We start from the raw sequence: 17,840 nt of genomic DNA on the forward strand, positions 1-17,840 counted from the left end.
ACATTGATCATCGACGATATTAGATATTCATTCTAAGAATTTAAAAAATTGATTTCATTATGCAATTTTATTTTGAATAATGAATTTTTTTATTTTGTGAGCCGATTATATAATGAATCTATTTTTTCAAGCAAGATTTGTTCCATAAAAACTTTGAAAAATTAATTTATCAGTTATAAGCAAGGCATCAATGAAAAAGGAATATCCATTGCATTGATTTGTATCCTCCAGGTTTTTTTTACTGAAACATTTTTTGTCGTAATTAAACTATAATTAAAGGGATCAATTTTTTCAGCACCTGATTCGGCCTCGGCCTGCATCAATCGATTTGAAAACAACTACCACAAGCATTTTCATTCAAATCAAATTCAAAAAATTGAAGAAATATTTTTTTTATTTATAATCACTAGATGGCATTATCGGTTTCATCAGTTTTAAACAGATTTCTTAAATTTAAAAGTGAAATCTTCCAGTTATCCAAAACTACCAGAAACCTTTTGGATCAATTATGATCATGTATAATATGAACAAGAATAATTACACAAAAAATATTATAAATCAATAAAGAATTTTATTTACAAGCAGAAAAAACGAAACGTCAAATTATATATTCTAATGTTCGTTGAAGATGATTCAAAATCAATAATTTACAATTTCAATTGTTCACGTTTATCTATCCATCTGATTGAGATATTGGCAAGATTATTTTTCAAGATTATTTTCATAACCATTATCGAAAAACAATGAAATAATGAAAAAGAATAAATATTGTTTTTTGGATTCGATTGTAGATGGACAAAAAATTGTCATGAAGTGAAAAAAATTCAACAACAAATGAAAAATAAATCAATTTTTCATCTTCTTTGTTTTCTAATAGATGGTGATGGCAAAAATCTTGGGCAATAAACTTCTTGTTCCGGCACGCACAATTGTCGGCTCATATCATATCGTTGATCTTCAGGACAGGCATACGTATCGATCGTTTGCGGATTACATTCAAAATATAGTCGACAATCATTACGAAAATCAGGAACCCCACCACTGAATCGACCGTCACAAAGTATTTCACCGTATTCATAATCTTGTTCATTTAAAACGAATTTTGGTTTCGATGTTGTTATGATTGGTGCCTCAGTTGTTGTTGTCGTCGTCGTTGTTGTTGTTGTTGTTAATGGCTGTGGTCGTCGCCGTGGCGTATCAACACGATTTGGCCTATTAACTGGAAAATTTTCCTGATATGGTGCTGGTTGTCGATTTCTTTGATAATCTACGGACGTAGTTGATGGTGGTGATTCTACACGATTTAATGATTTATTCTGATCGAATAAATTCGCTGGGTTACCGTTTTCCTTTGGTGCTAAGTAAACGTAATAAACTTTCGTAATCTTTTTTCTTTCGATATCATCACTAGCATTAGTATTCCTAAGTAATCGAAGTAATAACTCGGTAGTGGCTGGATCAATTTTTTTAATAACAGCACCCTCTGGTAGATTACCGATAATACGTTCCAACTCACTAGGATTTATGACAGAAGCCTGTCGTTTCGAACGAGACAATACAGGTTCATTTTCAAGAATCGGAGTGATTTCCGTAGAAGTTGATATTGCCGTAACATTCGGGTTTTCAAGCGATGCATCTTTATTAATTTGAATACCTAATCTTCTAGCTAATCGAAATTTCGGTGGAGCCAATGGAGTCCATTCCGAGTTTACAAATCGAATTGGTTTCAATTCTGATGCAACGTTTTGTTCTTCATTTTTTGAAGAAGAACGTTTCAATTGTCGTCCGTTTCGAGAAATGTCTAGCACAGCACTTGGTGGATTAATCATTGGTTTGAATTTAGTCTTGCAAAAAATATCACTCATATCATATTTCTATAAATGAAAAAAAATAAATTAAAAATAGCCATCTCAAAAAAAAAAAATTCATTACCTCTAAAATGACACGGCTAGGATCGCCTGATCGCCACAGTGATCGAGATTTTAGAAATGACCCCATTTTAATACGTCTTGGTTCATCCGAAGATGATGATGATGATGATGATTGTGAATCACTACTATCCAGATCATCATCAAATAATGTCGATACCATCGATGATGATCCACTACCAAACGATCGACTTTCACCCGATTTATGATGATTTGATGATTGAGGTGAGATGAAACTTTTTTCATTTACACCATCTTTGACACTGAATTTTATGACTGGTGGTTGAAAATTATTTGTCGATGATGATGCCATTGTTTGTAGAATAGATGGCCTTATTCGACTTGCAACAAATGGTGATGAATTGGACGAATCTTGATTATGATAATTTGTTCGCTGTGATTGTTGTTGAGGACGGACAAGAAAATTTTGTTTGAAAAAATTATTGGTAATCAATGATGATGACGATGACGATGATGATGAAGGTGGTATGAATGATCGATGATTACGATTTGTTGATGTTGTTGTTTGATGTGATGGTGTTTGATAGAATGTTACAGCCGAACCGGATGATGATTGTGATTGACTGATGGACAAATCTGTTTGTAGAAGAAAAAAAATTTTATATTAGAAATATGTCAAAAAAAAATATATGAAATAAACATAAAATTTGATTATTACATGACAGTTGACTAATCTCAAATAATGATTGTTAACATTTTTCATATATATCAAAATAATAAATTATAATAATCATCATCATCATAGTTTATGGAAAAAAAGTGAAAAGAAATTCTGATTGATTTAAATTTTCATTAGAAAAAAAATAAGACTGAATCATCTTTTTCCATTTTTAGTGATATAAGTTTCGGGAAGCCAACATAAATACAGAGTACTTCTTTTTCGATTTCAAGAACCTAGTATATAGATTATCGATGTTGTTATTGACAATTGGATAATGTTTTGGCATCAAATGCAAGTGAAAAGCTAAAATTATCATTTCTTAAGCTAATTTTCAGTTGATTGTTGAATTTTTCTACATTTTTCTGCTTTTTTCATTTTATTATATTTATTCACCATTTCACCAAAATTATTTCATATATGGTATTTATTATTTATACGGGCAGATCGTTTTGATCAAAATTGATACAGAGATTATTAGTTGATAAATTTTTTTTTTTGATAAATTTTGTTTCGCACGATTTTCTTTTAAAAAACTAACTTTTTTAAAAATAATATATCCGAAAAATAGCGAAAAAATTATTGATTCTATACACAAAAAAAAATTAAAATCAGTAGCCATCATCATGTCCTTTAGGAAGCGCAAATAAATGATATGTTATGTATCGAAAAATCTTAATCATCTTGTCCATCATCATTCTTCGGATCATCATCATGATTATTATCATCAATTTTTTTGATGAAAATTTCTTTTTCTTTGACTAACAACAACCGCCTTGGCCATTGGCTGTCTTGATATCCGAAGATATTGAGAAAATTTGGATCTTTTCTTTTTTTATTTATTTATTTTTTTTTTGGTTGCAATGTCCATCAATAAGCTATCATATTTTTCAATCAGAAAAAAACCAATCATTTATGGATATGTTTGTGTTGACGGATTTTTTTTTTGTTGATCCGAAGATTTTCTAGTTCCATCATCTAATCAAATCAAATCGATTGGAAAAATCAGTTCAGGTTTTCTTATATACCAGATTATTTATTTAAGTGGCATCAATAGCGTATCATTCAGTCATCATTCAAAGTAAATTTATTTTATCAACCAATCAATGAGTCAACAACAACAAAAAAATATATAAAGAAAAAGTAGGCAAAAAATACATTTTTCCATAATTATTCGATTAAATGATGATTTTTATGATTCATCAAATCAAATCTTAATGGAGCTAAACCGGAATGAAACAGAAAATTTTGATCGACAAATCGAATCAATGAAATATTGAACACACATAAACTCTCTATTTGCCTACATGATATTCGAGTCTAACGATGAAAAATCGGTTGAGATCAATCGATTAATCAATCATCAAGCTTTAAAGATCAAAAAAAAAGGTTTAAAAGACAAAATGAACACCAATGAAACTGTATAAAATCAGCCGCCAAAAACCTTTCACCCGTAAAAATTGCTGTGCAAAATAATAGAAAAATTGATCAAAATCACCATGATGATGATAGCGAAAAATGATTATGGCAATCATTTGATTATGATGATGCTCACAAATGAATTGGCAAAAAAGATCGGACAACATTGAAGAAATACGAAAAAAGTCAATATAAATATCCTTACCATCATCATCAGTGGTAAGGGGTGATGAAAAATTTTGCTCGTACCAAAAATATTTATGATGATAGGATAACCAAAATTCGATCATCAACAACAACAAAAAAAATCGAACCAATCCAATCATCAACATTTCATTACATCATCACCTGATAGATTTTCATATATTTAGGCTCTTTTATCTAGAAAATGAAGCTAATGATGAATTGATTATAATCATCATTATCATCATTGATGATCTTCAACAACTTAGATTCATGGTTCATCATCGAAAAAAAAAATTTAACATCATCAGGATCAAGAAAGGTCGATTTCATATAAACGTCAAAATACCATGATGATTATCTGATGATTTGAAAGAAAAGGTCGACTTTTTTGATCTGACATCAAGATGAATGTATGTTACCAAACATCAAGTGTACAACAACATCTGTAAACAAGGATATTGTTGATTTTACAATATATATAAAACGATGCTATCTTGTCGTTGATTTATTTAAAAATTTCAAATTTGAATTGAAATTTTCTTTTCTTTACCATTTGTTTTTTTTTGAAATGTTTGATATTTTGTAAAATTCAATAAATTATAAAGCAGCGATTGATTTGTATTTCGTGAAATTATTTGAAATGATTAATTTGCATGTTTATAATTTTTCGCTAGGTGTTTGTTCGATGTCATGTGATCATTTATTATAATTTCAAATGATTTTTTTTCTTGTTTTTATTCGATCTCTATGAAAAAAACTTATTCAAGTCAAATTGAAATGAGATGAAAAAGAAAATACATAAAATGTTGTTCCAACAAAAAAAAACGAACAACGAAACAATCGATAATATTGATCCAACATAACAAAACATTTCAATATTTTTTTTTGGAACATTGTAAAAATCGATCATTTTATGTTGTGACCATATATCTAGTTTTAAATAGTTTCTATTTATTTTTACAGATTGAAAAAATTCTTCAATGTCCTTGCCCTAGTTTTTTTTCTCTTCGATTAGATCTCAGCCGATAATGCATATTCTCATTATCGTATCATTATTATAATTATCATCATCATCATCATCATCATAATTAGAAATAATAATTGTGGCTAAAATGAATGGCTCAAAAATAGCAGAAATATTAAAGAATGATGATGATAAAATCTACAATTCAAAAAAATAATAAATTTTGAGATTGAAAGATATTTCCGTTTTTTTTCTTGTTGTTTTTTTCACAGCAGAAATTTAAAATCACACTTATGAAGCGAGAGAGAGAGAGAGAGAATGAGAAAGATGACAAGAACAAACAATGCTCGTTTCCTGTTCAAATGCAAATGCTTCATCCTACACACATTGACACTTAATGATGATGACAAAAGTATGAACAAATTTATTGTTATCTTGTCAAGATAACTCCAACATATCTATTGACCTATTCCGTAATGATGATGATGATGATGGTCACTATATAATAATGAGATTTCAAATAACAAAAAAAAAAAAAAAAAATTTCTTGTTCAAGTCAAAAGTCAAGTGTTTGTTTGACTTTGATCATTATAATATAGAACCCATATATGAAAGCATTGAACAAAAAAAAATCATTTGTCATAATCAATGGATTCGATTTGTTTTCAATCAATTAGACTTGGATGTCGTTCATCATTTTTTTTTCTATTGAATCATGAAACTTACCCGTCGTGCTGTTAGATGATGTTTCCGGTTGTGTGTTCAAGTACTTGTTATTGTTATTTGTTGATTGAGCCAATGATGATGATGCGCCCGATTTAAGTGGTAATTGTTGATGTTGATATGCATAATATGAATATGGTGATGATGTTAGACGTGAGCTTGATGGATAAAGTTTTCGATTAGGCATAACTATACTGGCCATCGGTGTCATTGTTGCAGGTGATCGTCGATGATAGAAACGATTTCCATAAATTTGTCCATTTGGTTGTTGTTGTGGTTGTGATGGTTGAGTCGCATAATGTGGGTGTGACATCAATGAAGGAGAAACAGCCGGATGCCTTATCATTTGAGATTGTGCATATGGCATTGACATTTGTTGTGGTGTCTGTGGAATCATTTGTGGTTGAGCTTGTTGTTGTTGCGGTGCATTCGAATGAGGATGTGACGGTGGAAGGCCAATTTCTGTTTGAAGATTAAACATTGACTGCTCATTCATTGGTTCTTGAGGTCCATCAGGTATCAATTCGATTTGATTCAATTGTACGGCACCTGTTTGTATTGATTTTATAAGATCAATAAATTCCGGTGACATTGGTGAATATTCGGGTGAATTTGATGATTCGGCACCTTCTGATCCTGGATGTTGTTGATTATTTGTTACAGAATGTGGTTTAATCTGTTGTTGTAAATGATTCATGACAGCAATAGCTAGATATCTAGCCCACCACCAGGATTTAGGCGTCTGTGAATTTGAACCAGGAACGTTGACTGCATCTAAAGGAGGAGCTATAACAAGTGGAGCCGATTGATCAGAACGTCGTCGAATTGAACTAGGTAATTGTTGCCATAGATTTTCCATTATGGTCGAATTTTTCAACCAATGAGCAAAATGATTCGATGGTGATGGATCCGATTTGGATAGCCAATAACTATGCCTTGGTGATTCGAAAGTCGAAGGATCGTGTTCTTTTTTCGTTATCAGTTGCTGTAATTTTGTCGGATTTGGTTTAGAAACCGTAATGCTGGTCGTTACTTTTTTACGAAATAATTTTTTACCCAATTTGAATGATGCTGGTAATGCTGACTGTGATGGTGATGTTTGATGATGAGCAATAGATGATGATGAAAATAATGTCGGTAATGAATGTGTTGAATCAGGCAAACCAAATACCGTTGATGATGATTTGGACCATGAATGTGATATTTGCTGACGAGTATTATTAATATTTTTCGGTAAATCTAAAAACAAGAAAGCAATCATCGATCACGAAATCAATAAAAGCAATTTTTTTTTAAAAAACCTACCGGTAGCAATAGCAAACATGACGACAGGTTTTTTTGATTCCAAACTGATAGTACCATGATTGGCATTATTTAGTTCATCGACAAGTTTATCACCATTGGTATCATATCGAATAATTTTTGATTCAACATTATCATTATCATCATCATTCATAACTATTGATGATTCTTGTCTATCCAATGGATCATCTGTGGTCGTCGTTGCCGCCAATGAAGACGACAAAGTCGTTATTGTTGTCGTCTCATTTTGCATCAACAACAATGATGGTGATGATGATGAGGTATTAATGATGATCGATGATGTCTGTATGGATGGTGATGATGAATTTCCCAATATTGATTCATTATAATCATCGCTTTGTATTGGTTCTGGTTGTTGATTATTATTATTTATATGAAAATTGGTAGTCGATGCCGGTGTAATAATAAATTGGCATTGAACTAGAATATTATTTATAATAAAAAAAAATAAAGAATAAAAATGGAATGAGAAATGAATTTTACTATATTTGAATAACGGAAAAAAAACACAGAAAAACAGTAAAAGAAACTATAAAATAATAATCTTACTGCAATCAAAAACATCAATCGTATTGTTGTTTCGATATTATATATGATATATTTAAATTGATTTTTTGTGCAACAAATTAAAATTTTAAAAGTAAAATTTATTCCCATTTTTTGTATGTAATTTACAAAATCAATAATTCAAAAGAAAGATGATGGAACAATCGTGATTACAATGATGATCTGTTTCCATTTGAATATTTATTTCGAAACAAAACGTTAAAAATCTGATGAAGATGATCATCATCATCAATAATTCATGAAAAAAAGGCATCACAAATTTTTTGTTTTTTAAATTTTTAAAAATTTAGATTGATTTAAATTTTAATCATCATTATTGAGAAAATACAAGACAAGACAAGTTGTTGTTTTGGCGTGAATCAAAGTGTCATCAATCTAATGATGATAAAATCTGGTATATATTTGTGTGTATGTGCGCATGTATGTATAAAGGTGATGATTTTGTTTTCATAAAAAAAACTAGGTCAGGTTTCGAATATTTTCATTTTCTCTCTCCCCTCTCCCTACCATTGGATTTGTTTAAATAAATTTGAATTTTTTTTCTTTTTGATTTTGTTGTCGTCAAAAATGGTGAAAAAAATATCATCACCATCATCACCAGCATTGACATCGAATGAATGAATCTTGTCAAATTGAAATGAGACTAAATTGAAAAAAAAAATCTTTTAATTGGCAAGGAAAAAGTTTGTTTTTTTTTACTACCGTCACCATTTATATGCAATGCCTTGTATTATTATTTATACGTGTGCTTGTATGTGTGTGACCGAAATTATATGGAAAAAAAATCAAATCATTGATAGCAACGAAAAAAATGAGAAAGAAAATAGTTCAATTTTAATCGATAGAATCCATAAGGAAATGTAGACAAAAAAAATAAAAAACAAACATCGCCCAAGGATCATACCCTTTAACCATTCACGCTTCATCATTGATGAATGATTGATTACCAGTGAAATTCAATTTCATTTCAACATTCGACTTGATAATTAATAAGCGCAAAAAAAATCCGGCTGCTGGGCACCATTCATGCGACAACTTTTTAAAATTAAGATTGTAATGAAAAACTTATACTTGAAAATGTCACGTTAAATTTTTTTTTTTGCTTCGTAATTCCTAATTGAAGAAACAAAAAATGTTTTTCTGTTAAATGTAAAGTCATTTATATTTCTCAGTACAATTTATATAGCTATATGATTAAATGAATTATATCCATGTGCCAATTGCCCGTTGATAATAACAATTAACGTTTGCTTAAGTTGTTTTTTCAGTTGATTCAAAATTAAATTAACTTGGAAAAAAATCAAGCCGTTTATAATCATCAACAAAAAAAATGATGATTGAATCAGACTATATTTTTTTCCGTGTTGCCCTTATTAAATAGTAAACGATAAAAAAAAATTTGGCACAATTTGAAAGAGATAAAAAAATTTTGTGTAGGATTTTTTTCGATTCATTCATTCATTCATTCATATTAATGAATAGAATGGTGTTTGCCATTTTTGGATCAAAATCTGTTAATTCATCTTCAAACAGAATGGTTTTTTTAATCATGGTTTTCTATGCAAAAAAAATACGTGAAAGTTTTTTTTTCAAAAAAATTTTAAGCAACTTTAAACTGATAAACTCCTAGTAAATCCTTGTTTTTTTTCCTGAAAAAAAATGTATCATCATTTTATATAAATTTTTTTTTTAAAGTCACGATCTCTACTACAACATCTCATTCTATAACAAAATACGTTGTATCTATCTATTGGTGTTTTTTTCCATTCATTTCTGTCAATGAATTTTTTTTATCTTGTATGCAAATTTTATAAAAACAAGTTGAAATTGTATACAAGATGATTCTCAGTGATGATGATAGCAATCCGATTAAAATTTCTGATCATGATTTTTATGAATAATATTCTGAAAAATTACCAGATAGAAATTGAATTTGTCTTAGTTTTTGTTTTGTTTTTTTTTATTCATGATCAACAAGAGCTATTCATGGTCAAATATGTGATGTTTACATGCAATTTATCCACAGAAATTAAGTAGTAAACAAATATATAATACAAGGTTTTGTAAAAAACAATCACACACACACACACACACACATTCAATATCAGGAAATAACAATTCATCTAGCCTGACTTTTAAAGGGACAAAAAAAAATAGTTTCAGCATATAATGAATTTATACAGACAGAAAGACACATGAATATGTTGTATACAATATATGAACACAGAAAGGGTAATAAAAATGAAAATAAAAAAAATAAATTTACTATATATTTTTTTCCACTTCTTCTGTTTCATATATTATAATATACATTGATTTCTCAACAGGTAAATCATACAGACTAGACATAGGATATATCTTCTCATTATCAATGATGACTACATATAGAGTTAATCTCCGTTCATTTAAAGTTTAAGGGAACAAAAAAAATTTGCGAAAAAAAAAAATAATTTGCTTTCATTTTGGATGATACCATTGAATACCTTAAAGGCCAAAATATATCGAATATTCGAATGTGTTGAATATATTGCTAATCGAATAATTTTTTGTTTTTGCAGTCATCGTTTTTTTTCATCCTTTCTCTCTATCTCTTTTTTTTCTCTCTCTCTTCTATTAAATCTCATCATCATTAGCCAAAAAACATGTATATTTATAATAATAATAATAATCAAAGCTTGTTGAACAGTGTGGCCAAGTGGCTTATTTGATTTTAAATCATCATCACAATTATATACAAACAACATCAACAAATCATATATGATCGAAATCCATCACCACTACTACCATACTGAACAGCATCGTAGTTATACCAAAAAAAAGTGTGGAATGTTTGTTACCCAAAATGAATGGATAAAAGAAAAGAAATTTTTTCATAAGAAAAAAAACAAATTTCGAATATCAAAAAAAAAGACTAAGATGATTATGATTACGATAATACCTGTTGTTGTTGTTGTTTTTGATCTGCCATCATGATGATGATGATCTTAGTTAGATACTCGTCAAAATAACCTCGTTGTTAGCATGATGATCATGATTGGCGACAAGGTGTGTGTGTGTGTGTGTGTATGTTCATATGTGTGTGCCATTTTGGGTATATCGGATATGTTCTGGCTAATAAATCACGATATGGTTATTATTACAAAAAGAAATTGGCTGATATCAAAAAAAATGAATAAATGTGAATGTGCCGGATAACAACAACCAAACAGACTGAAATATCATCATCAATTCTCGCAATAATAATAATAATGATCATTGGTTTTTATCATGATGATGATAGGGCCGAACAAATAACCTCATATCAATCAACTACTACTACTGATATATTGACCCTTATATATCAAGATTTATATAATATTTGTTTATTTATATTATAGAAAGTTTTTATTTCTAGAGTTCAATGATGATTATAATTGATGATGATAATCATAATCATTATTATTATCATCAATATGGTCATCAATATGGCCATTGGCATATCATCATCATCTTTATTAAAAGAGAGATAGAGAGAGAGAAATAATAACAATATATCTATGAACCAATGGACAAAATACCAATTGTTAAATTTTTTCACAATTAAGCAAAAAAAAATTACCGAACAATACCGTTGATTACTTTATGATGATAATACTTTGTCATCAATCGGTCAATAGGTTGATGAAATCAAAAACATTAACAACAACAACAACAACAACAAAAAAGAAAGGCTATACTCTGTTTTTGTTGTTGTTGAAAAAAGTTTCAATTTTCATTCATTCCATTCAGCTACCATACTTCTGAGACTCATTTATTCATTAATCAGATGATATGCCATATTTCAACAGAGAAAATTCACCGTTGAATATTATTGTATCGAACGAATGAACACTTTTGGTTGATTTGATCATTCAATATTCATCATCATCATCATCATCATCGATGTCAATATGAATTTAGTGAATGAAAAAGAATTGATTATGCAATAATGAAATTCCACCACAATCATTATAAATCGTAATTTTCATCATTAATTTTTTTGTTGTTGTTATTGTATTTGTGTAGGTTGAAAACTACTTAGATGCGTTTATTATTATTATAAACTTTGCAAAAAAAAAACAACAAAAATTTGAAGAGGTGGACAGGATATATGACTGAATAATTTGGCTAAATTTTCTTCTCATTTCGATAATCGATTTTAATATTATTGTATCAATTTGTCGATGGAAATGATGTTGCTGTTGTTGTTGTTGTCAAGAGCTATTGGCCATATGTTTGACATTTTTTTCGTGGGCAATTTTTAATCGGATATTTTGACTAATCATCAATGATTGTCCATTGGAAGAAAAAAAAATTTCCAACTTTTTTTCCAGAAACATTAATTTTCACAAATTTTTTTTTTTGCTTAAATTATCAGATTAAAAGATGAGAAGAGGTTAAATTTATGTGCTTATCATCAAAAATAAGAAGCAAAAAAAAAGATCTTGCTATTTGCTGCTATCAAATGTCATTTATCTTCTCTTTCTTTTTTTTTTTTTAGTCCATTACCGTAATGGCTATGGAGACCTTTTTTTTCGAGATTAATATATTGGGTATATTTGTAAAAAAAAGTTGTGCAAAATATTTCGAAAAATAAAAAAATTCTCGCCATTGAAATAAAAAAAAATCAAAGCAAATTAAGAAAATTTGGGTGGAAACTATATATATATCTATCTATCTATGATGTGTTTTCTTCTTCTTCTTCTTCTTTTTTCGATACAGATCATCAATAAATTTCTTTCATATGATCAATGATAGGCTAAAAATTTGTGACAAACAAGAGAATTAAAATCGATTCTAATCAAAAAGAAATTTATCTCATTGCAAATGAATAATACTGCAAGCATTGAGACATTTAGAAATTGGTGAAAAAAAGAATGTAAAAGTTCAGGAACAAAACAAAAAAAAATAATATCATTTTTGTCAGCTTTGTTGAAATTCAATGAACAATCAATTCAAGTGATAAACGAACACAAATCATTCTTTAAAATAAATAAAAAAAATAAAATATCGCCCAATGGCCATACTATGGCGGTAATGACAAATAATGTTATTGTATATGTATGAAAGTGGATAGTGATGCATGGAAAGAATTGTTGTTGTCGTTTCTTTTTCCCACCCATATCATACACTTGTCCTAAACTGTATGCATGTGTGTTTGTTTAATTTGTACAAGTAAAATGTTGTTTTCTTTCTTTATTTTTTTTCACAATTCTTCATTCAAATTGTTAACAATGTTTAGGTCAAATTTTATTTTTATTTTTTGTATTTCCATTCAAATTCTAATTATCATTGATAATGATGGAATAATATGTGAGCAATATACATAAACATTCTAGAGTATAAATCAATCTGTGATTGATTTTGATTGACATTTGAAATGGGCAATCTCTCTATCAATATTCTTCTATGGTATTTTTTTCCATTATTATTATTATAATTTATTACTTTGATAAATTTGATTAGCTTGTACAATATTATATAATGATAATAAAGATAAAAAATAAATAAATAAATAAATAATAGTGGAAAAATTTCCTAGAAAATAATTATTTGTGTTCAATTGTTGTTGTATGAAAGCTGTCAGGAGAAAAAAAAATAGAAAGAAAAATACAAGACACCTTTATTTTTCGTGATTATTTTGTTTCGTTCATTCCATTTCATTCATCATCATCATCATATATGAACGGACAAAATTTGATTTGGCAAATCTATTTCTCGCACACACACACACACACATAAACTATTTCTAGACTGATAAATTAATGGCAAGATAGAGTCGATCATTACAATGATGATAATGTCAATCATAATACAATATATAATAATAATGAAAAAAAAATTTAAAATACGCCTCATTTTTCAATAAAATAAAAATAAAGTCAATGACAGTATATATATACTGGTTAGTTGATTACTATCATATGGCTGAATCAATAATTCAATATTGGCTATGTTTATTTCTTCAATAATAATAATAATGGCCATTCAATTTCGACATTCTACTTGAAATAATAGTGTTTGTCAAATTATTAAATAATAATGATGATTTCATTCTAAAATCATCATAATGTTTAATTGAAATAAACTTATATATATAAAACCTGAAGGTTAAAATTGTGCTTCGAAACAAGGAAATCGATCGTTTTGTTGCTTTTCAATAATAATAATAAGCTTGATCCAAATATACAGGAAAAAAACAGTAGGGATTTGAAACGTAAAATTTTTTCAACATACCTAATGATGACGATGATGATGATGAAAGAAGGATTGAATAACAAACAATTAACAACCCTGAAAAATGCATAGATGATTGAAATCTGTTTGTTGTTGAGGTCGACCAGAATTTGATGGCCGATTTTGATGCCATGATTATGGAAATTATTATTATGACTTTTGTTTTGGGTTGGATTAATAATGCACAGACAAACACAAACAGACGAAAAAGTAAAAAAATAAAATCAAACACTATTTTTCGTAGACAAAGAAAAACAATGGATGAATAAATTTGCAAACAATTGATAAAAATCAAACACACATGACATGAACACTATTAAGATTTTTTTTTTTAGTGAATGATTGATGGATCGATCATGAAATCGATATATCTTGTTGTTGCTGTTGCTGTTGCTGTTGAAGTTGATCGGATTTATTCGTAGAAAAATAATTCAATAACACTTTCGTATCATAATTATTAACTTGTTGTTACTTTTAGAATTGATTCAATTGATATTTATGTAGGCAGAGAGATCATCATCATAATGATCATATTCATATTTCATGGAGGACGTCGATCCATTGACGACGAAAAGGATTACAAGTTATCCAATTTTGATCGATTGAAAGCTAAACACCGCACACACACACACACAGACAAACATACAAAAAAAAACAAAAATTCAATCAATTTCAAGGAGAATCAAAAAAAAAATCACAAGAAAATCATCAATCGATTTGATCAGATCAATTTGTAACTAATATTATCGGATTGACATAATCTAATAATGATACAATAATGTCTTCATTATATCAATGTATGTGAAGAAAAAAAAACTTTTTCATCGGAAAAAAAGACAAAAATTAAAACTAGATCATTTTTAGTTTAGTTTCTTCATCATGAAAAATAAACTGATCAAATAAATTTGAATGAAAATTATTATGATAACCCTAAATATGGTGAATTTGATGGTCAGTAGTCAGTGAATTCAAAGTTGAATGAAAAAAAATAAATAAATAAAGAGTTTCTCCTAACAGTACATATCGTATCGAACCAAATGATGATGATCATATCTTCAATTCGCTATTTTTGTTTTGATTTTGACTTTTTCTAGATTGTTAGTTTTTCTTGTTTTTCGTTTCTTCTGCTACAGTTATAAAGATAACGAATTTGTGCCAATGTCAAAATGGTCAATGGTGATGATGGGTCGAATGGTGGTGGTGGTGGTGGTATTTATGTATGAATGTCAGAGTAAGGGCAGGCAGACTATTTGATGGCTAGTTTCGTAGAAAAAAAAATCTAAACTAAATGTTATTGGATGTCAAATGCCAAAAAAAAACAGATGATAAGATCAAATTTATGAGAATGTTTGTGGTATCAAGGAGAAATTTTTTTTTTCAATTTTACTATGAAATTTTCTTCATTTTCTTCTGATAATTTCAAATCAATCATTCGGATTGCTTGAATTACTGGGCTGTGCTTTTCATAAAGGTCGGAGAGATATGCGGATTTCTGTCTTTCTGGTGTATTGACCTAATCTGATTAGAAATTGATCTTGAATGAATGTTGGTTTTTTTTCTTCGTTTCGAAGATTTATGAAGATGACATTTTTTTTTGTCAAAAAAAGGAGAGAACGGTTTTTTTTTCATTCACTATTCACTGACAACAATTTGGTGACAATTTAAAGTGAAAATGATGATCATGAACTTGGTGATCCACTGACCGAGACAGTCCAGTCCAGTCTTACTGATGGATAACTAGAAAAGAAAAAAAAAACTTGAGCCAGAAAAAAATAACACGGTGATCGAATTTTAAAATTAGCCACTACTAACACATAGTAAATGATGTAAAATTTCACGATTATGTATGATAACGATAAATTTTTTTTCTGTTAATTTTCAATTTCAAGGCTTGAAATTTATTATGGGTCGATCGCTGGGAACCCAAATAAAATGAAATGAAAAAGATGATGAAGAAAAAAAAATTAGTCAGAAATGTAAACGAATAATGTTTGAACACATACACACACACACACACAATGGACAATTTCACACATTTCGGTCATATTTTTTTTTGTTAACCAAATAGATGCAATGATGATGAATGATTGCAATCTCTTTTATTTCTAGTTTCAAATTGTTGCTGTATTGTAAAGTTTTTTTTATGCGTTTGGCACCCGAATATTCTGTTGGAAAAAATAAAAATTAATTTCATTATACGATATGATGATGATTTGTATACACACATGCACAAAAAAAAAATTCAAATTAAAACGACAATGTTTTTTCTTCACGAACAACACACATGCAAACACACTTGCACACAATCCACGATTATTACTTACTAGCTGATTGAAATCAATGATGATGTTTTCATGTGTTTGTGTATTGAAGATTTTTCTCTTTCAATCACACACACACACACACACATACACATTGGATCATTGGACAATAAAAAAAAGTAACAGGGAGAAAATGTTGCTGGAAAAAAATAGCTGCCGCCGGCAATGGCTCTTTATACAATTTTTTTTTTGAACCATCTTTACTTTTGCTCTAATTTTATCTTTTTTTTTTCTTTCTCTCTCTCTCTCACTTGTAGTTTTTTTTTATTTTCCATTGCATTCAAAGAGCTTTTATTTTTTTTCTCTCTCTCTATCTCTTATCATCATTCGTTTATTATTGTTATATATGCATGACACAGGTAAAAAAGATGTGAAGAAAGAAAAAAACAAAATCAATGACTTTGTGTTGTAGATCTATTCACCGTCGCTTTTCATATTTTTTTTCATCTTTATTTCTTGCTTAAAATTATCTGAAAAAGATTTCTTTTTTTGGGAATCAAAAAAAAAAAAATGCATAGAAAATAAAAGCAAAAGAAAAAAAATCATTGAATTTAAGATAGCAATAGAATCACCGTTATCATTATATTTCGATAAACTTTTATGAGTTCTGGATTCTTGATTGATTGATTAGGATTTTTTTTATTTTGATAATTTTTCTTTTAAAACATCTTTATAAAAAAAATCATCAAATCATACAAATCTTATTAGCAAACAAATTGCCATTTTTTTTGCTACCTACCACTCTAAGTAACTTACACTAATTAAAACTTTTGACCAAAAAAAAATTGGAAAAAAATGAAATAAACGGATATCTGATATTGTGAGGCCTCCATATTTTTTAAAAATCCCATGGATAGGATTATTTTACAGATTTAGTCCATGATTTCTTGATGATTTTTTTTTTGGGAGGGGGGTGAAAGCAGGCAGGCTTCATCATTTATGTGTTTGTGTGTGATTTATTATCATGTCGATCATTTTTGGGTATTATTTACCATCATCATCATCATCACCACACAGATTTTTTTTCTATAGCCTTAGGAAAACCAGAAATGATTGAGCAACAAAAATTTTTCATTTTTTTTCTAATACCAATCATCAATGAAAATTAATATGAAAACAAAAAAAAAAACATAAACATGAACATTTGGACGGATTAATAATGCATAATGATTCCAATCAATATGTGAAAAACAAATTACAATCTCGATTTCAATATATATGTTGTTGTTTTTTTTCGTTCTGATGATTGATCCAATCATCAATCGTTACCGAGATGAATAAATGGATTATATTCATCCAGTTTATTGGTGGTGGGCAAATGAAAATACATTTTTTTTCTCTCTCTCTCTCTTTGAATTCAACCGATATATGCGTAGGCAAACAGAAACAAGAAAAAAAAATTATTATTATGGATAAATTGATTCGATAAATAGGTGGCCACATATTATCATTATCATCATCATCATCAAAACTGG

General features: G+C 28.6%; 1 protein-coding gene across 5 annotated transcripts; it reads right to left on the reverse strand.

Annotated features, from left to right (window-relative positions):
• Positions 1 to 551: 551 nt before the first annotated feature.
• Positions 552 to 16,359, reverse strand: LOC124494802 (uncharacterized). Of its 5 annotated transcripts, none has more exons than XM_075728921.1 (6): positions 14,045 to 16,359; positions 7,205 to 7,642; positions 6,830 to 7,138; positions 5,903 to 6,607; positions 1,933 to 2,525; positions 552 to 1,874 (listed from the first exon to the last, which is right to left on the reverse strand). In XM_075728921.1, the coding sequence occupies exons 1-6, from the start codon at positions 14,175 to 14,177 to the stop codon at positions 855 to 857; spliced, it is 3,198 nt and encodes a 1,065-aa protein (XP_075585036.1). In that variant the 5' UTR covers positions 14,178 to 16,359; the 3' UTR covers positions 552 to 854. The 5 variants fall into 5 exon arrangements, with proteins under 5 accessions (XP_075585036.1, XP_075585035.1, XP_075585033.1 ...); XM_075728920.1 differs by having other exon boundaries at positions 5,903 to 7,138; positions 14,045 to 14,653; positions 15,857 to 16,349; XM_075728918.1 differs by having other exon boundaries at positions 5,903 to 7,138; positions 14,045 to 15,781; positions 15,857 to 16,349.
• Between the last annotated feature and the right edge of the window lie 1,481 nt (positions 16,360 to 17,840).

Source organism: Dermatophagoides farinae, chromosome 3 (assembly GCF_024713945.1).
Source record: "Dermatophagoides farinae isolate YC_2012a chromosome 3, ASM2471394v1, whole genome shotgun sequence".
NCBI lineage: Eukaryota > Metazoa > Arthropoda > Arachnida > Sarcoptiformes > Pyroglyphidae > Dermatophagoides > Dermatophagoides farinae.